The sequence below is a fragment of the Myiozetetes cayanensis genome, unplaced genomic scaffold (genome assembly GCF_022539395.1).
Source record: "Myiozetetes cayanensis isolate MyiCay16 unplaced genomic scaffold, myiCay2020 scf13, whole genome shotgun sequence".
Classification (NCBI taxonomy): domain Eukaryota; kingdom Metazoa; phylum Chordata; class Aves; order Passeriformes; family Tyrannidae; genus Myiozetetes; species Myiozetetes cayanensis.
The window spans coordinates 8,220,486-8,245,482 of NW_026086937.1; the positions used below are offsets into that span (position 1 = coordinate 8,220,486).

The 24,997-nt window shown below is 45.8% G+C and overlaps 1 protein-coding gene across 1 annotated transcript; it reads left to right on the forward strand.

The window, feature by feature from the left end:
• Positions 1 to 367: 367 nt before the first annotated feature.
• On the forward strand, positions 368 to 21,925 carry KLHL6 (kelch like family member 6). The gene is made up of 7 exons (XM_050308581.1): positions 368 to 722; positions 5,411 to 5,576; positions 11,526 to 11,975; positions 14,099 to 14,336; positions 17,327 to 17,529; positions 18,428 to 18,641; positions 20,943 to 21,925. Exons 1-7 carry the CDS (start codon positions 463 to 465, stop codon positions 21,242 to 21,244), a joined length of 1,833 nt encoding a protein of 610 aa, XP_050164538.1. The 5' UTR covers positions 368 to 462; the 3' UTR covers positions 21,245 to 21,925.
• The last annotated feature ends 3,072 nt before the right edge of the window (positions 21,926 to 24,997 follow it).

A 24,997-nucleotide genomic window follows, 5' to 3' on the forward strand; every position in this document is an offset into this window, starting at 1 on the left:
AAAGCCCAAACCAGCTCAGTGATTAATTATCACAAACCTGGAAAAAGAAATTTAAAATATTATCCTCTTTCCCTCAGCAGCCCAGCCCACCAGGAGTGACTTGGTTAGGCATATGGTGCACCTATCACCACAACCAGCAGACCCAGATAACAGTGAGGGCCTGGCTTGAGGGTGGGAAGCAGGCCTTCCCTGTCACTTGTAATCTTCTCACATGCAGAGGCATCTTAAGTCCTTTCTAAACACGTTGATACTGCCTGAAAATCAATGAAAAAAAGCCACCCTTTGTTTGTGTTAACAGGATGAGAAAGTGCAAGGCTTCCTGTTATGTGTGTGTGACAGCTATAGATAAGCAGAGACCTCTGGACAGGAAATCCGCCCAACTTCTGCAGTGTGATTCGTCTGAAGCTTGGGAGCCCTTTTTAGATCGAAGCACCAACAGAATGAGACGGGGCTGGCCAGAAAATGGGGGACACGCTGGAGAAGAGCTCTGAGGAGCCCGAGATCTCTTTGGACAATGAGTGCTCGACGAAAATGGGGGACCTGGTGGAAGTCTCGAGCAGTGAAAGGGTCAAGTTTGATGATACGGGTCTCTCTCTGGTGCTCCAAAACGGCCTGGAGAACCTTCGGCTTGAAAATTCCCTGACGGATGTCATCCTGTGCGTGGACAGCAGGGAATTCTCCTGTCACCGCGTGGTCCTTGCTGCAGCAAGCAATTATTTCAGGTAAGGCTTGTCACAAATGTACCCACTAAACTTACTTCGCTTCTTAGACTTGAACTGTCGCTCTCCAAGGAGCGTAAACTGGGTGCTAAGCTCTGCAAATTTGCAGCGAGCCTCTAATTCCTTGCATCTTTCAGCTCATTTTTTAAGCTTGGAGACTTAAATAAGGCAGGTGCCAGGTTGTGGATTTGCTGGAGATCCAATACCAGCACGCAACAATAAAAAAGGAGAAAGTTGGCAGACAAGTGGGTGAGAAAAGGGTGTTTTAGCCAAATATCTTTAGCCTCTTGTATTGTCCTTTTGGGATTTGGGCAAAGAGGAACATCCATTCAGATCACAGGGCATTTTTATTGAAATAGGAGTGGGTTTGTGGAACTTGCTAATTTTTTATTACCATTGAGGGGTAAGAATATATATTGCACAAAATTGTTAGGGAGGAAAGAGAGGGAATTTTCCCTCTGTCCTAGGGTTACTGAAAACCAATTGCAATGGGAAATATTTCTTTGAAAGCAATTTTACCATTTCACTCTGTCCTTCTGGTCCTCTTGAATTTTTCATTCTTTCACTACAGTAGTTATTTTATGTGAGACAACTGGCCAGCAAGGACAAATTTTAGACACACAGAGGAACTCGGTATCGGTTTTAGCACAGATTTTCCATTCTCATTTAAACAATCACATTTGCATGGCTGGGATTTTTTTTCTGTCTTTCTTTTACTGCTAAAGTGGTCAGATGACTGAATAGCTACAGAGGAAACACGAGAAAAAAAGAACCTGTGACCACTTGTGACATGAGCAGAAAGCTAATTTTAATGGAGTCTGGTAAGCTTTGCTGGTAGTGCCTGAAAGAACAGTTCTGGTTTTATAATCTAGAAGAGAGATTATGTCTGTGAATATTTGGAAACAGGTATTATTTCTACAGAGAAACTACATTTATTTCATATGAGAAGATGTACAACTAAAAGCAGTGATGCCCAAATATTTCTTGCCAGCATTGTGTGCAGAAAGGAGAGCAGACATACAATTAAAATCAGAATTATCATAATGATACTTTGATAAAAACCCACAATTCCATTATGAGCAAAAGTGCTGCAATCAGAAGGACTTCACAGGTAAATGATAGTTTTATGATAACAGTTGTTGGCCGGTTTTCCACCAAGCCCTGAGATACAGCCTGTCCTTTGGAGTGACGTGGGATACCTGGCTGGAGGTGATCTCATCCCAAGGTAATTGCACAAGTGTGTAGGGTCTGCCCCCCTGGGTGCTTCTGTTTGGCCTGGCCTCCCACAGAGTCGAGATTTGTTACATCACTGTCAGTGCCTCTTGTCACCACTCTCTGGGTCAGTTTCAATCACGTTTGGCTGAGGATGGAAATCTCACAACTGAAGTTCACACAAGTTTGACAGAAACCTGCAGCTGGGAGAAGAAAGGTGCTGGCCCTGGGACCCCAGGGGGCCCTGCTGGGCAAGTAGCACAGTGTCCTGGACAGCCAACACACACAGCGATCTGAACCAGCCAAGCACACGCTGCCCCTGCTCTGCCAGACAGAGAGCTGAGCTTCCTGGGAGGGACACACGATGTGCGAGAGAGGGATAACCAGGGAGAACGGAGGGCTCAGGAAGGGGAAGCTGAGTTTACTGTGAAGAGGGAAAAGAGGACACAAGTCTGCAGGGAACTGAGCTTCATTCATCTTGCTGTAACTCACTGGGAGCTGCGTGGTCCCAAAGAAGGAAGGAATTCTTTAATCCCGCTATTCCTGTGAGTACTTTCTGTGCCATTGCAGAGCCCCTAACAGCCACGCACAAGAGCAAAGCAAAGGGACCCAGTGAGTCATGGGCTTCATTCCCCTGCAACAGCAAGTTGCACAACCCCCTTCCTGAGCGCTGGGTGCCACAGCGCTGGCAATGCCCAGCAGCTGGCTGAGACAGTTAAACCAAGCTGACAACCTCCAGTCCTTTCTTCAGCACTGCTTGAGAGTAGATACGCTGGTTCCTGCGACATGTCCTGCATCTGTAGGCATAAAAGCATTAACTCTCCGTTTGACTTGAGGATGGTAATAAAGCAGAGAAAAGAAACATGAGCTGACCAGGGTGGAGCAGTAGTTTTTCACTCCTGCAATGCACAGGGTAATGGGAGAATGGGGCTGGGAGAGGTTGAAGTAATATTTTCCAGAGCACCCTCAGAATCCAAAGTGGTTGTTTGAAGTCGGGTTCATAAGTCCAAGCACAAGCACTCTAGAGTGGGTGGATGCTTAAGAAGCACTTCATAAACTACAATCCTCCACTGATTTTGTTGAGAATTCTCCCTGTTTTTTCTAAATTTACCCATTTTTAGGCTTCTAAATTTGGTGCTGGACCCTTACTTCATGTGCATTTCTTAGAGTACATGTTGATTCAAAGGTGTAGTTTGGAATTACACTGGGACAAGAACTGGGGAAACAGTGAAATTAGTAGCCACATCTGAAGGATTTAGAGCCTCCTGAGGGTAAGTACAGAAAGGTTCAGAAGTAGCATTTTAATCCCTAGGAGAGAAGCTCAGCCTGATCAGCCTGAGTGGTGTTGGGTGTTCCCTCTGGTCAGGATGGGAATGAGGATCACTCCATTTTAGCAGAAGGAAGGTCACAGGATCAGCTCTTCTGTGTAGCACTGCCCTTTTCAGCCCTGCCACATTCTAGAGAGGAGTACTGATGGAAGAGCAGGGTGCTCCAGGTGTGTGATTTCTGCAGGTTGCAGCCCTGTTACAGGAGTCCACACCCCATGAAACTGGGAGTGGATGGGAGCTCTAACACCATTTCAAAGATTAGGGTGCAGAGAGGTGACAGCACTTTGAGCAGATCCCTGTGTGAAGCCACCACCAGAATCCCCAGGCTGGTTTCTGAGCAGCCTTGCACAGGCACTGGGGATCTCAAGCTGATCCCATCAAATGCTCTGGGTCGTCGGGATGGCAGTGAGACTCTCACCTCCCCGACAGGGGTGGTTAAATACAAGACTGGAGTCACCACCAGTTTAAGAGATGAAAGGAAGAAGAGCAGACAACACCTGCGTCCTACACCGGCCCGTTTCTCGCTCAGATGAAGCATCCGGCACCCGTCAATCCCACGCCACTGAACGGCTGTTCTGGGCAGACCTCCCTCTCTGTGCTGAAACCCCCATCCCAGGGAGAAGTGGCTACTGAGGACTGCGGCTTTCAAATGGCCACCTGCCCACATGCCTCCCACATACACCACTCCACACTGCCAGAGGGAGAGAAGCAAAGTGAATCCCAGTCTCGTGGTCACTGAAGTTAAGGAGCTTTTTGTCTTAATGCCTTAGAAATACTCTGCTCTCAGTGGCAGCAGAACCTGGACCATGGGGCAGAGCAGTCAACCAAAGATCTCTAAAGAGCTTAGACGGGTGGAGGGAAAATGGGAATTTTGGCTGAATAACTTTTCCGACAGGTAACTTCTCTGCCCAAGTTTCCTGCTCAAATGTTAGGTCTCTTCATCCAAAAGGCAGTTTTATACACTGAGATATCTAAGACCTTGCAATAAAATTTCTGCTGAGGTAAGGAACAGGTAATTCTTATGGCAAGTAGCAGCTGGTATCTTCCATCCATTTGCCATTCACCATGCCTAACTGCTTTGCAATAAAACCTGTTTACATCTTGGTTCCAGTATGATGTGTCAATCAGACAGCTTTATTCTGGCACTGCTTTTACAAGAAAAGCATGGCCTTTGGGTTGGGACCTCCAGCCATTTCCAGGTTACACTGTCCTGTCAACATTGTACATGACTAATAAAGAAGGGTATGCAGGGTAAAGAGCACTTCTAATTGCACTTTGGATCTGCACATGTTTTTCACCAACGCAGTTACAAGTGGCCTCACACAATTCTGATGTGTTGAGCCAGATTCCAAACAATGTGACACCTCATTCTCTGAGTGCAGTGAACAAGATTGGACTGATCAAAATCCTAAGTAAAAGTAAAAAACTATGAGTTGAAAATGCAGAGGAAGACCTGTGTGTTTGCTGTGCAGCTGCCACAATGCAAAGTGGATTTAAACAGCTCTTGGAGAGTTTCTGATTCCCACATGAAGTCTGACTCGAGCCAAAGGTGGTCACCTTTCAAATGCAGGATTATCCACCAAAGAAGAGGTGGCCTCAGCGTGCATGAAATCACTGCACTTTCTGGCTAACAGCAGTTCCAATTCATGATTCTTCAAGTGCTTCTCTAGTCAAGAGGTACCAACTCTACAATCCTACCAGAAGTTTCCAAAATTTAGCAGAGGAAAAGTCAGCCTCTTAATTGGGAAAAAATCCAAGTGTTAATGAAGTATGGAAAATGCCAGGGGCTTAATGAGCTGGACCTGTACTAGGAACAGAAAGAGTCTGTAAGAAGCCAGCAGGTGAGACATCCCAACTGTTCCACAGCATCATTCCAGGCACGAGGAAGGTCCCAGCTGCCTTTTTGGCCATGGAGCCCTAGGGCTACTGTAGAGTCCAGCTTGGAGGTACCCATCACGTGTGTAACCCTTATCAAACTCACAGGTACAGAGGTATGAAAGCAACAAAAAGATTTTCCTTGTTTTCTATGCAATAATTGCATAAAGTATGAAGCAATCAGAGCATTCTGTGTTGAAATCTTTATAACCAAATGTTTTTAGAATGCCTCATCCTGGTTGGGAAGCAGTAAAAGATAAATGTCTTTCTTTTCAGGGCCATGTTCTGCAATGATTTAAGAGAGAAATATGAAGAGAAGATCATACTTAAAGGAGTTGATGCAGAAACCATGAATATACTCTTGGACTACACCTACACCAGCAAGATGCTCATCACAAAGCAAAACGTACAGAAAGTCTTGGAAGCCGCCAGCCTCTTTCAGGTACAGAGAACTCAAATGCACTGATCCAGTCTTGCTGCTCTGGCAACACCACGTCTTACCCTGCTTAACACACTGCAAACTTCTCTGATTTCGTGGGGTTTTTGCTTCATATTTACTTCACTGTGGTAAAAAGTGGCAGTGGCAGCCAGCCACGTGCTGGAATGCTGCTGTGCTGGGTGCCATGCAAACTGGCCAAGAGCCAGGCTCTGCCTTCAAGAGCTGTTCCCACGTGCTGCTTCCCGTGCTCCCCAAGGTTCAGGTCACCCTCCAGCCCAGAAGAGTTAGTGGGCAGTGGCTGGCATGGCTGGCCCAGAGCAGGAAGGTAACTTTGCCTCTCCCTCTCCACTGCCTCGGGATGGAGGCTTGCCCAGCCAAAGTTAGCATCCTCCTTGGTGAACTCGTGATGTAAAGGCTTTTAGTCATTACCTGGGACTTGTGGGAAGCCAGACTTGAGTGGTATTACTCAGCCTGTGGTCCACGAGGTATTCACGTGTCCTGTAAATCACCTGCGAGGTCTAACAAATTGCAGTCCCTGGTCCCACGCTGCAAATTGCCAACAAATTGTAACCAACAGAACGTGCCCAGTGCCAATGTGTGTGTGTGTGTCCAGTCCTCTCATTAAGGAAGGCAAGAAACATCCAACTCCATAAATCATCGTGGTTCGTTATGGACTTCAGATTCTTGAATCTGACAGGGGAATTTTGCTCTGGAATTCTAGAACTCTTCTTTCTAGAGCACAAGTCATATGAGGAGTGGCTGAGGGAGCTGGGGGGTGTTCAGTTTGGAGAAAAGGAGGCTCAGGGGGACCTTATCGCTCTCTACAAATACCTGAAAGAAGGTTGTAGCCTGGTGGAGTCAGTCTCTTCTCCCAGGCAAAGAGTGATAGCACAAGAGGATATTATCTTGAGTTGCACCAGGAGAGGTTTAGATTGGATGCTAAGAAAAATTTCTTGGCTGAAAGAGTTCTCAAGCACTGGTACAGGCTGCCCAGGGCAGTGGTGGAGTCACCACCCCTGGAGGGATTTCAAGGATGTGTAGATGTGGTATTTGTGGACAGGGTTTGGTGGTGCACTTGGCAGAGGGTTAATGTTTGAACTCGATGATCTTAGAGGTCTTTTCCAACCTAAATGATTCTAGGATTCTGTGCAATGAACCTGTGGCCTTTGGGGTAATGGGAGCTGGTACTTGCTGTGGGGAGAGAAGGGAAAGTCATCCCAAAGTGCTCCCCAAGGTAACTTGGCAAAGGTGGTGCAGCTCTAACGTCGCCTGGGCCCACAGTGCAGTAACTCACTGATGCTTTCAGCAGACCAACACTGCCAACTGGTAGCATTCAATGGTTACTTTTGGTTCATTTTCAGAACACTTTTCTGTCTTGTTTTTGGTTTTCTTCTGAACCCTTTTTCCTTAGGATCATTCCTCAGTTTTTTGTGTTTGTCTTTTTTTTCTTCTGAAACTATCAAAAGCATGAACTTACGTTTTCTCATTTCTCTTACCTACTTTTCATTAAAATTTAGAGTAAATTTGATTCACAAGGCTAGTGCTTTAAGAAAACTATGAAACCCTGTTAGAGTAATGATAAAATCCTTAGGGTACCATAAGTAAGGAGTGTAAACTAGAAAAAAATAGAAAACCAGGAATGCTCAGCTAAAAACAGCAATCCCAAATCTTACTGCAATCATCTCGGATACTGTCAAGATTTATAAGGCCTTAAAACCTCATGTAATAAATAAGAGGGTTTGGGCTGAAAATGTGTTTTTTCATTTGTGTAAAAAAAGATTTAGTAACTACTAAATCTTTAGTAATCTACTAAATCAAGCTGGCAGAACTTGTGTTCTGCTAGCTTGTCTCTGCCATTTTTGCTGAAGAACAAAGAGTGAGTTGAAAGAATTAAATGTTTCATTTCTGTATATCAACAACTGAGAAGGTTATTTATGCAATTTATTGTCACATTTTTTTGGGGAAATTCTTTCCAATTAATGACACGTGAGAAATCCAAATTCCAAATAGAACCCTTTTATCTGACTAGCAACAATTTGTGGTAGTGCCTCTTTTTAATTTCACAGACTTGGCAATGAACCAAAGAAGAAATAACTTGCACAGTTCAGATATTTCAATATAGATATTCCAATATAGATAATCCTCTTTTCTCTAGAAATTATTTTTGAAAAAGCTTTATGTAATGATTCTTTCCCTTACCCCCTTTCAATAAGCTTTGACCAAATGCAGTCAGAGCTGACAGCAGGAAGGGGGGAAGGCTATTTGGGGAGAGCAGATATCCCTGCTGCAGTACGCTTTCCTCCTGGGGGAAGCAGGTGAAGGGTTTGGAACAGGGAGCTGCTGAACAGCTAAGCCTCACCCTCAAGTGACCCAGACAGATTTTTTCCACCCAAAGCATAGTTGCAACACGAGTTCAGTAGTCACCTCCTCTGTGTGGGCTGGTGGCTGCTCAGCCACTGTGCTTGCAAGGCTGGTGCCCACCCTGGATCAGCCCAACACCCTCTGCCACCCACAACTGCCTGCAGAGCTGCTCGTCCTTTCACCTCTGGGTAGGGCCAAGGTCTCAGCTGCTTCTCAGGGCCATAGCAGAGGCTCTGCTTCCCCCACCATAACTCAACATCAACCTTCAGACCTGTCTGCACCCCTCCTTCCCCTGCAGGAACCTCTGTGTTACCCCATTCCTCAGCAGGGTTTGGGTGAGGGGCCACATCAGCTGCTGTTGTGGAAGCAAAGAGGTGGTGGGAGGGAAGCAAGCTCCTGAACAGATGAAAAAGAAACAGTATTGTTGCCAAGGGCTGTGATGCCCACTGCCATGGAAATGCCATATGCAGAGGGAAGAGTGGAGGATGTCCTGGAACTCCCTCATCTAAGCAGAGCAGGTCTGCTCTGCCCTCAGGGCACAGCTGAAGCACCACCGGCCTCACGTGCCTGATGGCCTTACTGACTCCCAAAGCACCTCTCATCCCTCTGTCAATCCACTTTCTATGAACAAGACACTCTAAGGAAAGCACCTTATGAATATCTGACCCTGCAGCCGGTCAGGGTGGCTGTCCCAGGACAGTGCCAGCAGCAGCACAGCCACCGTGCAGTGCTGGCCCTGCCAGGCCAGGGGGTACGACTTGCTAAGGAAGGGCTTGGGGGCAGCTCCAGGTGGGAGATGGGCTCCAGGCTCAGAAAGCTGTCAGCCAGGGTGGCTGTGCACCTCCAGCCTGGATGGCTCAGGTGTCACTGCTGAGCTGGGACGGGCTGTCCCTGCAGCCACAGCAGAGCGGCTGTTCGGGGCCCCGCAGCTGCAGGGGGCAGGATCTGACCCCAAAGTGTCCTGCATACAGAGAGGGATTATGAATAAGAGCCCTTTTAGCCACCGTTCCCTTCCCTTTCTAGGGGTTCTAGCAGGAGGCAGGGCTGCTGGCACTGCTTACACTAGACCATTGAATCAAAGCTGGGACAAGCAAGGACTTAAATGGGGAGAATAAATTCCATTATTCAGAGAGAAGGCCAAGTAGAGGCCAAGTAAGCATATGGGATGTCTCTAGCATGTAAGAACCTGGATTCAAATGGGTATTAGGAGAAAGACTCACTTATTAAAGAAACTGTTCCCAGGGAACAGGGCTTTTCAAGTGCCTGGGGTGGCATTAGGAGGGGTACTCGCAGAGGGCAAAAAGAAAATTCAGAGCTCTGCCAGACTAATCAGAGCAGACGAAGCAGAGGCTTAGAGATGTCTTCCTTCTGGTGCTCTCTTGAGTCACCTGCTCTCCTGGGACTGACTGACGTATGCCCAGCAAGTTTTGGGGGAGTTTTGGGGGGAATTTTTTCTTTAAATGAAAGGAGTGGTGGGGAGACAGTGCAGCACAGAGATGAGGAGCAGCAGCCACAGAAAGTCCTGCCTTGACATGCTCCCAAACAGCCCAACCTCCCTGGTTAAGTCCTCAGCGTGGCTGTTTCTCACACCCACACTTCACAGTTCTGCATTTGCCTGGCCACAAGCAGCTCCCCAGTGTGGTTAGTGGGGCCTGCTGGCCGTTGGACCAGTGTGCTCCTCCCAGGAGAAAACCCTCTGGTGTCACCTCCTGGGCATGGCTCTTAACGAGCCGTGTATAAATAATTAGAGCACTCTACAGTGGTTTGCTGTGGGCTGGTGAGAACATTGTTTTGGGGTCTATTCCCAGAGCTGTAGATGACTTGATGAGTGACCTTGGCAAATCCTAGGTTTGTTTTCTTTGTGTCTCATTACTGACAACCTTTAATGCTTACGCCTAATAAGCTTAATAGGGCTAATGCTTAACCTGCCTCAGGCCTGAGGATTACCTGGTGGCAGATCCTCAGGGAAGGGCACTGGTGAGTTCAAAGTGCCTGCCTTGTGCTAGGCCAGAGAACGGGCAAGGTGAATGTGGCAGGCACTGAGGGCTCACTGAGCTCCACCGCGGTGCCACCGCGTGCCACCAGCGTATTTATATCACAACAGCAGCAACACGTTCTGAGACCCCACATACCCCTGCTCATCAGTCAGTTGCATTTCTCTAAACTCTTGACCACATCTAAATGTAAAACAGGAACCAGGCAGACTGTACACGGCGTCTGCGATCACTCAGCTCTGATAAACAGTCTAAATGTGTCAACACGACACAGACGGGTCTGGAAGATTCTACTCTAATTATTGAAACAAATCTAAATACTACAGTGCTCAAAAATGTTTCGCTTCCTCTTTGTCCCTAAGTTACTGTTGTGCAATTTTCCCCAGTGAGACAGAATGAGTTAAAGTAATTTGCTTGCTGACACTGGATGGAAAGAAGACCCAAAAAGCACAGATGGCAACACACAGCATCAGCTCTGACCCATCTTTCTGTATTTGCTGTTTGCACTGTTCACTGACAAAACCAGCACGAAGTACTGGTGCTGCATCCATATCTGGTATCACAGAGGTGATGGAAAACCCAGGATGAAGGACTATAACTTATCAGTTCTACCCAAAACTGTTTCCCAATTCCTGATTAACAGCCAGCAATCCAGCTCAGATCACAGTTCATGGCAAATGCCCCACAGACATCTGTGGCCCAGGATCTGCACATTTGGGACCCTCAGGTGGGGTTTTGTGCTAAGGAAATTCATGAGAGTGGTTGTGCTGCCCCACTGAATGCAAACACAGCCAGATCTTCCATTAAACACATTCTGTGTAAAATGCACATCGTATTTTCTCAGCCAGTGGTGATGACAAGGAAAACAAAGTTCACTAGAACCTCCAAAGGGCCCCCCTCAACAAGACTCTTGCCAGACAACCCTGGCTGTCAGGCAACTCAAAGAATTGCTGATGGCCAATCTCTTCCTGCCTCTGACCCCAGTTCAGGACAGCTGCCCATGCCCTCTTTGGGGGTAGCACTCTGGTCCAAATCTCCCAGACCTCAGCACTCATTTTGCACCACTCTCACAAGACCTCAGACACATTTGGAGTTTTGATGGTGGGAACATAAATGCAGACAGTGGAGCCACCTGCACTCCACAAACAGACTCCGTTCTAGTTGGTCTAAGCTGATAAAGCAGGTCTGCAAATGAAGCAGGGTAAGGACACTGGAAGCCTGGGGACCTTATCTGTGCTTTGTAACTCCAGGATTGCCAGTGCTTTGAGATCTCCTGGAGGGAAAGGGAAAATTAGAAAACCCCCTTGTGAAACAAATAAAATTCATGACTGTCACACATCCTCTGCACCCTGCAAGAGGAAAAAGGAGCAATATGGATGCAGAGGGAGAAAAAACAGAGGGAGGAAGACATTCTCATTTCAGACTGCAGACACTCTGGGAGATACCTGGCCTCACATGGCCTAATTCTTGTCTCTCTCAGCTCTTCTCTGTATAGAGAGCATGAGTGGTTGGGATCCAGCCCTGAACTCCATAGCTTTCCATTGATACAGCCAGGCAGTAACCACTCTGGGCTAAAACATGCTTTTTCTGCCCCCAGTTCCTTCGCATGGTGGATGCTTGTGCCAGTTTCCTCACCGAGGCCCTCCAGCCGGAGAACTGCGTTGGCATCCTGAGGCTGGCTGATGCCCACTCCCTGCACAGCCTGAAACAACAAGTGCAGAACTACATCATCCAGAACTTCACCCAGGTCCTGAACTACGAGGAGTTCCTGGAGCTGCCGGCCGACATCCTGTGCAGCACACTCAAGAGCGATGACCTGTACGTCACGGAGGAGGCGCAGGTGTTCGAGACTGTGATGAACTGGGTGCGCTACAAGGAGTCGGAAAGGTTTTCCCTCCTGCCGTACGTGCTGGAGAACGTCCGGCTGCCTCTGCTGGACCCTTGGTACTTCGTGGAGACTGTTGAAGCCGATCAGCTCATTAGACAGTGTCCAGATGTCTTTCCTTTGCTCCAGGAAGCAAGAATGTACCACCTGTCAGGCAATGAGGTGAGTGAAACAGGAAGGTATTGGCCACTCTTTCTAAGTGTCTCATGGTTCAGCTCAGAAATCCTATTGGAAGGAGCAGTACCATGGGGCAGAAAAAGGTACTTGCACTGAAGTTTCACTAACTGGTGCTACTGAAGAGTCAAGATGGGCCTCACAATTCATCCTGCTGGCTTAGAGAGTTTAGAAGCTTTTGGAGGGTTTTTTTAAAACAGTTTACATCTTCCTGTGTATGAACATCTGAGCTTGACCCTTCATACACACTCTTACTCAGCTAAACAAAGACCCCAGGTGACTTCCCTAGTTACTCCTGGCACCTCACCCTCTCAGCTGTTGCTTCAAGCCTAAGAAAAGAAGAATAATTTTCCCACTAAACTGTGCCACAATCTGTAGTGATTCTTTCAAATGTGAATATGTAACATGTCCACCTGTAATTTGTGGGAGAAAATGTTTCCTAAAGAGACAATCTCCTGTGGAGAATATGGTCTCTTCCAGAGGAGAGGTCTGCCTATGTGGCATTTGCAGAGTTCCCTGCACCCAAAGACACAGGTTCATCCTGACACCCAGTTGAATCCTGTCCTGCCTGCTCAAGGCAGGCTGTGATGGATCTACAGTTCTTCGATTGCCTGTCCTCTTTGCAAAGTTAGGTATCAGTCACATTTCCTTGCCAGAACATGGGGTAGAGAGGAGGGCAACCAAAAGGTCGGATTTCACAACAGGAGCAAAGTATGTGAGTGTGTGAAGAAATGTGTATGCCTCCTCAGTCAGAGAGTCAGAGGAGGGCAGGAGGCCTCAGGAGCACGTTGTGGACCCATCAATAACAGTGGATGTGTCACTGGCATGGGGGGAGACACCAAGTGCTTTTTGTGCCAGTGACTGCGTAAGACAGTACAGGGTGACCTGGGGCAGTGCCAGCCCGTCTGGGGGGAACTCCTCGAGGAAGCCTTGTCCCACTCAGCAGTGCTGTCAGGTCCACGTGGGATAGATAAAGGGAATGTTGCCCTGGGCTGAACACTCATTGCACTCATCTTCAAAGGGCCAGCCGTCAGAGGCAGCGCTGCCAGCTGCCCTTCCCCAGGCTGGCTGATGCCTGGCCATGGTGGCAGACAGGTTAGAACAGAGCCCTGAAACCTGGCAAGTTCTGGGACAGATGTTTTAAAAAAATGTACCTAATAATTCTCTCAACATAGTTAAAATATAAGATTCACATCTGTGTAAATAATATTTTTAAATGTAGATAAATTACGCCAATTTATAGAAGCATGTTAAAAGTAGAATGAGAAGTAGAACTTTAAGCAAGCTGCCTCCTGGCACAGCATTTAACCTGTAGGTCTTGCTTGCCAGTATTTCCTCCAAGCAGAACACAAGTTTCCAAGCACCCTCTGCATTCTTTGCTCCTGGTGAACATCTACCTGGGAAGTGACTTTTTCCAGTGCCCCTGAAACAAAGGCCTGGTCAACAAACCGAGCTGGCAGGCAGTAAATTAGACCTAACCATGTTTCAGATCCTGGTGCTGGTTTTAAGTAAATCTTCTAATTTTGGCTTGAAATGAAAGCTTATACACAAAGGAACAAATAATTAAAAAAAAAACTCTCCACAGTTGAGAACTGTCTTTGCTTTGACACTCTAACATAGCTCTTCAGGACTAATAATGAGAGCACTTGTTTTCTGGCAGCACTGACTGCAGCTTCACTCTCTCCAAGCTCCCCAGGGCACACACAAACCTTGGGGCCCTCCTACCTTGCCCTCACTCTATCAGTGCAAACAAAACCTGTCCTTTTCAGCTGCCAGCCATGCACCCAGCCTTGGCACCACTACTCACCTTCATACCTCTTGGTGCCACCCTGGAAATTCCCAAAAGGATCTGAAAGGATCCTAGTCGATAGGCAAAAGCAACTAAGTCCAGACTTGGAAAAATCCTGATGAAAGAAGGGTACAGCAACTTCTACTGAAAGCTTCTAGGATGCTTTCCAGGACTTCTGCTTAGAAGGCACTGGATAATTGGTTGAGCTGATGTAAACTTGTTGTGATTTGCAGAACAGGTAATCAGAAAAAAGGTCACGAGACCTTTCTGTAATTGTAGGTTCAAGTGCCCTGTGTACTCACTCTGTCTCACTTGCGTTTAGATTATTACAGAAAGGACCAAGCCCAGGATGCACGAGTTCCAGTCTGAGGTGTTTATGATCATAGGGGGCTGTACAAAAGATGAGAAGTTTGTAGCAGAAGTGACTTGCCTGGATCCTTTGAGGCGAAGCCGCCTGGAAGTAGCAAAATTACCAATCACAGAGCAGGAGCCGGAGAATGAGAATAAAAAATGGGTGGAGTTTGCATGCATTACCCTAAAAAATGAAGTCTACATATCGGGTAAGGAACAAGACAATGGGAGTGCAAGAGGGGAGCAGAGGGTTCTCACAATTATTTCCAGCCTTTATGGAGACCATGCTCGAGGCAGCTTTAGGATAATTAAGCACTACAGGTATTCCAAATGCTTTGGCTTTGAACAGGCTCCAGAGAGCACTGAATGTGTGTGAGGACACTGCCTAGCTCTGATTTTAGCACAGGATTGCTTTTTAAGCAATATTAATCTATATGCATGGGTACTGGTGAAGCAGCACCCTACACACTCAGTGACCCTGACCTCTCAGTGACCGTGGTCACAAAAGGGCTCTGGGGAACAGTTTACCAAACATAAAATGAAGAAGAATTGCTCCAACACCCTCTGTGATGTGTCCATTTGCAGCTTCACCTGCATAAGCAAAGCCCTATTTAACTTCCCCCACCAATATAGTTGAGCTCCACACAGAGGTTTGATCCTGGAGCTACAGAGATCTTACTTTGACAATCAAAAATGTTAAACTCAAGCTTGCTAGTCAGTTTGACAGCTGGTTTTGATGGGCTGTCAAAAACAAGCCTGATGATCTTGTTCTGCTATCCAGAGGAAAAGTGACAGCATGCTTTCCATCACTGTCACTTTACAGAGCAGGGCCTCCACGGGTAGGATACCTTTCTTCCTGCAAATTCAACTACTGAATTCTACACTCCCTTAAAACAGAAGAGTAGAATGGAGGAGTGAGGGCCAAAATCTGAATGCTTTTGTTAGGTATAAATAGTGAGTCCACAGCCTTCCATCACTTCCTTCTTTTGTAAATCCACAAATTTTTGATACTTCATTCCAATTTAAAGTTTATTAATTTTTTATCCTGGGATACTAATTAGATTATTCCTTCCCTAGTTAAAAATAAAAGAGGTTTTTCCTTTCAGCCCACTATAGAGAATTTCTTTTTATTCTGGGATCAGTCCCTCTGTTAAAGGTTAGCTATAGAGAGAAACCTAAGTCAAACATCCCAACTAGAGAACATCCCTCACACTTCCATACCCTTGAGTTGAGAGGTCTCTTTTCCATTTGCCTTTAATCTCCTACCATTTCCTCTTTTTAAAGGTTACATGCTTTTTGCATCCTTTTATTCCTGACATCTTTTCCAGTGTATCTTCTCCACTTTTCTTTATGGTCTATCCAGGCTCCCTCTAGGCCAGGCTAACATATTCCGTGCTGTGGGGAGTCTAAGCTGCCTTTCTCTTTGCTTTTATTCTCACAAGTTCTCCTTCCTCCTTCTCTGCTTAATTTCATATCTTTGACTCTCTCTCTCCATTCCCTCTTTGTCTTTCTCCTTTTTACCCTTCCCATTTGGTCCCTCCCGCATGTCCTTCTACCCTTGTTTTCTTTTACCTCTTGTAACTTGCTGCTTCTCTAACTTCACTTGCATCTTTCCTAACTTGATCTCCCCTCCCATGTGCTCATTTCCCTTGGTGTCTTGGTATGGTCTGGAGTCTTCCCTGCCCTTTTAGCATCTGAACAATAGGAAATTCCTTTCCACAAGATCCTGATTTCCCCCAAACAGTTTAAATGCTTTGACTGGATGACCTGAAATTCTACATTTGTAGCATGACTAAAAATGACATGAATTATCATTCACGATTCTGTTACTTCTACTAATTTAGTTACAATTTCTCCTCAAATTAGAAAGAACTATTGTCTAGAGAAAGAACAGAAACAAAATAAACCTCCAGTTCTCTCAAAAGTCTCTCCCTGTCCCCTGATGTGCAGTAAATTCACTCACTGGTGCAGCTCAGGGTCCTACCAGAGTTTCAGCCTGTGCAAGAGCACGAGTCAAAGGGAAATTTCTAGGGAGAGTAAGGGGAACACCTGCAGTCTCTCAGCCCCATTGTACCCATGAATGCTGCATTCAGGCCCTTCAGCCACTTCAGCTATTTGAGTGCAAATAAAATTCAACACATACATGTGAAAAATACTGAGACAAAAGCATTACAAACGACTCTTTCTAGCATGCTAATTATCTCCCATTCAATCTGCTATTTGGCCCAGAGATAGGCTCCATCAGTTTGCAGTGATCTGGCTGCAGTACAGAATACCAATGAAGGCAGACAGTTTCTCAATAGAATATGAATTCTCTTTTCAGTATATTCACCAGAGAAGCAAATGTTTAATCAGGTTGCAGATGATGGAATAAGCTACTCAGTCTGTAAATGTGGTTTCAGGCTTAGCTAGATCCGTTTGTATTACAGTTACACCAGAAACTGTAGGCAAACAAAAGTGCTTGTTTAAAACACTGCTCTCTGCTTTAGCACGAGGAAACATTCACTTGCAAGTCAGCTCTAGAATGAGTTTGCAGGGTCCAGTTCTGATCTCTGAGCTATAAATATGAAACAAATCCAACTCTGTACAGAAAGAGACCAGAAGGAGAGATACAAAAATGAGATCGCAGCCATATGGTCCTATAGTTGAACAGTAGAACTTCCAACAGGTCATGCAGGTCTACTGTTGGTAGGAGTTCAGTCAGGTCTTTTGCTTTAGGATGCAAACCACGAGGTTGGCTGGATCCACCCAGCACAAAGTGGGCTGTCTTTGAGGGATTTGGCACAACCATCTGCAGCATCCTCCCCTATCCTGTGCAAATCATGTTTGTTTATTCGTCCCTTTGCTGCAAAGCCCTGGTGGTGCACAGAAATCTCCTGCCTATCACCACGCCCTGTGTGGTTGGTTCTGAAATGAAAGTGGTTGTGGTCTGGTAAAGTGAGGAACAGTGATTTACCTTTACTGAACATTTGGCTGTGGAAATTATTCACAGTTTCCTTTACCATTAAGTAAACTAAATGCAGAAATTTTCTTCTGCTATAACAGGCCAGGTCATTGGTGCAGGTAATTAAGAAGTTAATAATAAGTAAAAATTACTTACTTTCTGTTGTGGGACAACATATTTAAATTTAAACATGTTGGAGATTTTGAGTAAATGCAAGCTATTCTGTCATATTTACATGTGTCATGTACACTGCAGGTGGCAAGGAAACAAAGCATGATGTCTGGAAATACAACGCCTCCATCAACAAATGGATACAAATTGAGTATCTAAATATTGGGCGATGGAGGCATAAAATGGCAGTGCTGGGTGGCAAAGTGTATGTCATTGGTGGCTTTGATGGCATGCAGAGAATCAACAGCATGGAAGCTTATGATCCCTTCCATAACTGCTGGTCAGAGGTAAGATGCTGCATCACATAACATTTTACTCATTTGGAACATTTTAATCAGAAAATGTTTGGGTTTGGAATCACAGAAATGACCTTGTACAATTCTTTTAAGTATTTCTGGTCTGTAAAAACCCTAAATATTTTTCAATAGAAATGCATATCCTTCAGAAGTAAAAATCCCTAGATCACTGGTCAATTGTTGCCTGTGAGACATCTAATGCCTAACTTTTCTTTGTTGGCTTTTAAAGCCAGTAGTCCATAAATCAGTGAGCATGAGAACAGTACACATGAACCAGAGCACAGGCTGAAAACTACTCTCTGTTACATCACGTATATAAAATGTGTATATCAACCTGTGCATTATATATGGCACATTTAAGATGAAAGTACAGGTTTCAAGGTCAACAGGAAAAAAAACAACGGTTCTATTAACGTACTTCAAGCAACGAGAGGAGAGAATTAGGCAGCCAATTAATCCATGACAGTAATGAAACTAGGCATTATAACAGCAGATACAAACCCCAGTTTCTAGATTACACAGGGCAATGTGGAAGAATCCAACAATCACATCTGTAAGTAGAAAGATCAGTATGAACAAATTTTTTTTTTTTCAATGCACTTAAGTATGTGAAGGAGATCTGGGGCATTTCTGACTTTTCTGATCTCCTGGCTTTTCAATTGTGGATTGTGTAATTTTAATTTCAGCGTTTGAACTGAGTATATTTTTTAAGGGTCTTAAAAAAAAAGTTGAATGCTTCTACCTTATCCCTGGAAACGTCATCTTCTGATCCCTGCTTAAGAAGGGATATCATGAAAGGGATGTCTGACTTAAAATTCCACAGGCTTACACCCCACAGACGTCACCCTGACTCCTTCAGATGGTTACTAACGATGTTTATGGTCCCCAGGCCGCTCCCCTCGTGGTCAACGTGAGCTCCTTTGCAGCAGCAAGCTACAAGAAGAGGCTCTATGTGATCGGGGGAGGGCCCAACGGGAAGCTGGCGACTGACAAGACCCAGTGCTACGACCCTGGGACCAACACGTGGAGCCTGAGGGCGCCAATGCCAGTGGAAGCCAAGTGCATCAACGCCGCCAGCTTCCGTGACCACATTTACGTGGTGGGTAAGTGAAGCACCAATGGCTCTCTTGGTCCGGACACAGCAGGGCTCCCTTCTGTCTCTTAGCTTTACCCACAAACCCTGTGGAGTATAATCAAGTAGTCAGGTGGCTCTTCCCATTGAGCTTGGCGAGGGATGGGAATCCAGCACCTTCACATATGGGAGGAAAGAGTCACCAGGTCAAAACGCTTGTCAGTGTGGCAGGTGGAAAGCTGGAGCTAGCCCAGAGACAGCTTAAAGCCATCCAGAGGTGTGTTCACAGTAGCAAGGGCAGCATTATGGCTCCATCATGCCCCCTCTCCTCTCCAGCAGCATTACACAGCCCACTGCGGGCAGGATTTATGCAGGGATAAGAGTACTGGAAGAAGTCATGGGAGCAGAGCCACTGATACCCAAAGACCCAGAACTCCTCACTAAACTGCATTCGGGGTTAATTCAGTCAGTTGGCAGAACTGGATGCAAAGATGGAAGAACAAGAGTTTGTTGGTGGTGAGCTGAACTATGATATCCGCACACATCTCCAGATGGTGCTGGAAAATCCAAAAGAAGGAAAGCAGAACATTTGTTTCCCAAATAGGAGCTCTGAAAAGTTCCCCCTCCTTCTCTCAGCCTTGGTGCAGGAAGTTTCTCACTTGCAGTGTGATCAACACAGTTCTGAGGGCTGGCACAGAGCTGGAGTAGTCACCAAAAACAAATGGTGCTCTGAAGGGAGATTTATAATCTGCATACATATAAATATACATATATACATACACACCTACACCTTTTATGTACATAAATACCTCATGTTTCTCCTCAGCACAGGGTTTGGCCTCACCCTGTTTGTCCAGAATGACAGAGAGAGAAGGTACATGACTTATGGGCTGGCTGATACAACTCCTGATAAAAACGGACATGATATTCCAGTTACATTCACTCAGCCCCTCAAAGACAGGGACATCCACCAGTAAACCTGTTGTTTACCTATCTGAGAACCAAATATAGTTCAATCAGATAGAAATCAGCCCCACCTGAAGTTTAAAAGATAAAAGATCATTTGGTTACTGCATCCAAAACAACCAAATTACCCAGATCGATGAATTACCGCCAGATGAATCACTATCACTAACAACATGTTTTCAGTCTGTTCCAAGTGGGAAACAAAACTTGTTTAAGTCACCTCACGATGTCTTGATCACCCCTCAAATACTGGACTAGCATTGTCAGACCCAGCATTTTTTGTAACTACAATAGATCAATGCTCATTTTGGCAGCAGGGAGGATCCCTGGCATTGTCGCACCTTCTCAGTAAGACCGTGGCTTCAAGGCTTCTTTTCAGTGGTGCCCAGCAACCAAACAGTGGCCATAAACTAAAACACAACAGGTTGCACCTCAACGTGAGGAGGGACTTCTTTCCATGCAGGGTGGCAGAACATCGGAACAGCTGCCCAGGGAGGTCGTGGAGTCTCCCTCTCTGCAGACATTCCAAACCCACCTGGCTGTGTTCCTGTGTCACCTGCTCCAGGTGACCCTTCCTTGGCAGGGAAGTTGGACTGGATGATCTCCAGAGGTCCCTTCCAACTTAACAATTTTGTAATGCTGTACAGCTACTACAGAAGACACATCCAGTCCCTACAAATTTCAGAATAAGAACCATTTCACTGTTGGTAGTCTCAGGAGGGAATATATTTCCACAGCCTTTCTGGAGAGTTAAGGTATTGATCATTTTTATGAGAGAAAAGGACCCTGTGAAACTGAAAAGGAAGCACAAAAACTTTCAAGAATTTGGGAAACATAGAGAAACTGAAGGTCACTCTGTTTAACAAACGCATAAGAAGATTACTGGATCAGTCTGACAAACCCCTAAACAAGGAAAAAACCCTCCAGGTAGGAGTTTTGATGGACAGATGGACACTGACGTTAAGAGGAGTCAGTGAAAAAATCCTGTACCCATTTCTCACAGTGATGGCTTCCCACACCTGGTCCTTCATAGTCTAAGCTTTTTAAACAAGATTGTACTTTTCTGAAACTGTGTCCTTAGCTGAAGCCCCAGGTATGAGAAAAGTCTGTTTCTAAGTGCACTGTGGTCACACTGAATGATCACAGCAGTTTGTTCTGGCCTTAAAATCCACAGCCTTATGAACAATAAGTGGCCTTCTGTGGATCAGGCTTTCAAAACAATAAAGTATCCTGTGACCTTGTTTTTTCTTGGCTTTGGGGCAGAAATCATTCTCAGGAATGCCAGAAACAGAGCCCTGTTCAAGTGGATGGTTTAATTAAAATCCCTTACAGGAATGGCTAGTGCAAATATCTATTTCCTCTGCAGGTGGAGCAATGAAAGCCCTGTACTCCTACAGCCCCCAGGAAGACACATGGTGCCTGGTGACTCAGTTCACCCACGAGAGAGCCAGTTGTGGGATTTCTCCTTGCAACAACAAGCTGTTTATCACCGGGGGCCGAGATGAAAAGAACGAAGTCATTGCAACAGTGCTCTGCTGGGACCCTGAAACTCAGAAGCTGACAGAAGAGTGTGTCCTGCCCCGGGGGGTGTCTCACCACGGCAGTGTTACCCTCAGGAAGTCTTACACACACATCCGTAAGATTGTGCCCGGGGCAGTTTCTGTCTGACCGCAGGAGAACTGCAAAGAAACCCGGTGGCTCCGTGGCACAGACTGCAGTGAGGATGGCTTTTAGCTGCAGGGAGCAGTGGGGGGGAAACACCTCCACAAGCCCTCTGGGGAGTGTCTGTATATTTGCTCAGCCCTTGCATTTCCTCTGTACAGTACATCCTTAAATTATCTTAATTCCTTCCCCCCACAGAAAAACCAGGGACCAGCTGTAGTTTACTCCTGCCAACACGATACCTCCAGTCAGGTGAAGAAATGTGATGTGTAGGTGGGAAATTTACTTCCCAGCTATATCTACCCTGAAATGTGCTTGAACTGGCTCAGCCTGGTCCCAGTGTTTCTTCAACTATTTATTGTGTTGGATTTGCTGCACCTAGTGTAAAAGAGAAGATGCTTTTTAGAATGACAGATTTGTACCTTTGGTGAAGCATTGTTTCCTCCAAAGCTGTGCTTTTCTTCCAGAGGTTGGCGCATTAGATTAAGTTTGAACCGGTTTGTGTGTTTGTTTGGTTTTTTGTTTGTTTGCTTGAAGATACTTAATTGGCTTTTCAGTTCTGGGTGACCAAAAAAAAAATCCACCTCAGTTTGCAAACCTTGCTGTCATTCCCAAGACAGAGACTGCACAGGCTGCAAATGTGAATGAACGCTAATCTGGTTTTCTAATAAAGCAGACTAAAACCTGGTTTCCCTTTTCTTGTGCTCTGGGGCTGTTCTGCCTGAAAGGCCTTTTCCTCTTCCCATTGCTGAACGCAAGAAGAGTCCGGAGCCCATCCCTGTCTCCATCCCCACTGGGTGGCAGTGCGCTCCCGGGATTTTTCTCACGGGTTTTGGTTTCCTGGAATGCAATCGGACAGAACAATCCGCTGGAGACGAAAACAGTTCCAGGTACTGTTCCCAGCCTGATTCCCGAGACCATCACGTGCAGTCACTGGAAGGGGCAAATGTTCAACAGGCCAGGAGGGCCCGAGTCTCAAGTCCCAGCATCTGGGTCATTATAGGCAAAGAAAAACAAACATTGAGGAGGTCATGCCCGGGACGCTCTGGGACGCTCTTGGCCAAAGACTGGGAACATATTCCGTCCCTCCTCCCCTGCCTAGTTGCTGGAAAGAGTCAACTCACTATTAAATCAAGACAGAAAACACTGGGCAAAACAAATCTCTCTAAGCAGAGAGCAGTGACTCCTTCTAGCCCCTCTCCCTCCCTTTCTGTAATGTCTCCTTTGCCTTTTACAGTATTAAAAATAATATTTCTGTCATGTTGGGCTAAGAAAAAAATGTAGGTTCCTGAATTTCAGCACAGTAACACCAGAGTGCTCTGTGGCACAGCAGGGCCTGCAGACCTGGTGCAGGTTGAGCAGGGCAGACACAGCCCATGGGGCAGGTGGCAACCCTACAAAAGATCTCCACTGTTCTTCCTTCAGAAAGACTGCAAGAAATCCTGTATATTCTGCAATTTGCCCCATGCCCTGAACTTACTTCTGTAATTCCAGACTATCCCCCATTTCTTTCACTGATTTTCCCACAGTCCTTCCATTTTCAACTACTTTTTAATTGCTCCCCTTCCATCTTGACATTCCTATCGTTCTGCAGGGTGAGCACTTCTTACACTTCCATGCTGGCCCACACTTTCCCATCCCACTCTGCTTTTCAGAAGGCATGAAGAAATACCCTCTAAAAAGGGTATTTTGTTTCAAAAGGTTTTTGTGAAGAACAGTTACCACCTTTGACTTGGCTAGCAGCACTGGCTGGTCTAGAGGGACAGAGAAGGTGGATGAATGGGTCCCCTTTCTCTTTGGTAAAACTAATGATAGTAGCTACTGAGACTGAATAGTTCTTCCTACTGGGAATCATCCTAAAAAACAGTAGCCCTAAGGAACTGGTGGATGATTTTCATGTCCATAGCAAAACTTGTATTTTTTTTTCTGGAGGAAAACAAACCACTGAGTTAGAAAAGAGTTGTCCAAATAAACAAATTCTTAACTCTACATATCAGCATCAGAAAACAAGCCTCTTGCCTCTTCTGTGGTGGTTTCCCAGCCACATCTGCAGACCTTGGGCAAGCACGAGCCAAAACATCCCTCACTGACAAACACGAGACAGCACAACCACAGCTTGGCTCCTTTCCCTCTCCTAACTCACGAGTTGCTCAAAAATTCTGACGTTTTAATAGCAGTGCATGAAGAGTTGTGTTTATTTTCCTCCCTGCTCTTTGTACTTTTTGGATTCGTGTTGCAATCTGAAGGACTCGAAGCATATTGAAAACCAAAAAACTTTAGCATCACTAGTTCTGTGCAGATGCCAAAAATCACAAGCCTTCTGAAAAAATGGCAAGAACCAGCAGTGCTGGACCCTCAGTTACCAGCAGTGAGGTGGGGATGGAAACAGAAGGCAATAGAAATCAAGTTTCAGGGAAACTTGTAATTTCCTTTTCCTATCAGGGGCTCTCTCTCATCTGTCATGCATAACCTCCTCCAGCGGGGACTGGCCACAATCACGGTTTCTGTCCAAAGAACACACAGTATCTGCATGTACAAACAGCGACTAATGAAGCAAGGAGCAGCCTCTCCCCGCGGGAGCTGCCGGATCTGTCCCAGGGAAGCTGGTGCTGTTCCACAGGGATGGGACACAGCCCCGGGGCTCTCGGGGCTGCCCCCAGAGCAACCAGGCAAATGCCACCTCCCTTCTGCCCTATTACTATATTAAACTTCCCGTAGAAAATGACACAGCTAAGTGATGGAGCAGAAGCAGACACTCCAATATTAATTACTAGAACTGCAGGAGGTTAATTAGTTTTACTGAACAGTTACTGAAATCGCTGCAATGAACTGTACCCCAAATCCAAGTGCTTGTTTACCTGCCTGGAGCTCCTCCGTATCTCCTGACACTGAAACTGATCTCCCTGGAGGCACAGACCTATCTCTGATGTAATGATGTCTCCAGTGTTGTATGGCACAGCCCTAGCCCCTGGAATGCAGGTCTGACTCCCTTCAGTCTGCAGGTTACAGACTGCAAACTGCACTGCAAATCCAACCCAGAGAGGGGAGAGAGCAGTGCTAAACGTAGTGACAGTGTTGGCACAAGAAAAGAGGGGAAAAACTGAGCAGGAATATATTTAAGCTATAAATTAGAATACTTCTAGTGATTCATGGTATTGCAATTCATTAAAGGATTACTGCCCCCAGCTGCCAAATCACATGTTAAAGCCAACTGCTCTCCATGTCACTTTAAATTAAAATGCTGGGCTGGCACAGTGACATCCAAGAAGTTCACTTACATTACCGGGGAGAGGTCGATTGCTGGGCTCTGGTAAATAGGCCCAGTTTGAATTTCCAGAGCTTATGTGGAGACATCCTTACAAGGCTGGTGATCACTACAGCCATGAGGGTCTGGAAAACATGGAAGCCTAACAATCTTTGAGACAAAACTCAAGACATGTATGAAAAGCATTAGAGGAACTTTGTGCTTGTTGTGATGCCCTGAGGAGTCCTTTGGTCCTATTCAGATAGATTGGGGAAATCCCCGAAGGCAAATGATTCAGGGCAATGGTGTGTTTCCTGTGCACACTCTGTAATATACTGCTTTTGAACCAAACAGCACAATAATATTCCCTGGGAAGAAGTTGTTTACAAGGAGTCACTTAAGAAAAACTTACCTATCTAATGTTAAACCACTTTAACATGGATGAATAAAATATCAGCTTGCAGTGATCTTTCTTAGAAGGTCATTTCCACAAAGCAATGTTTTGTTTACCTGGT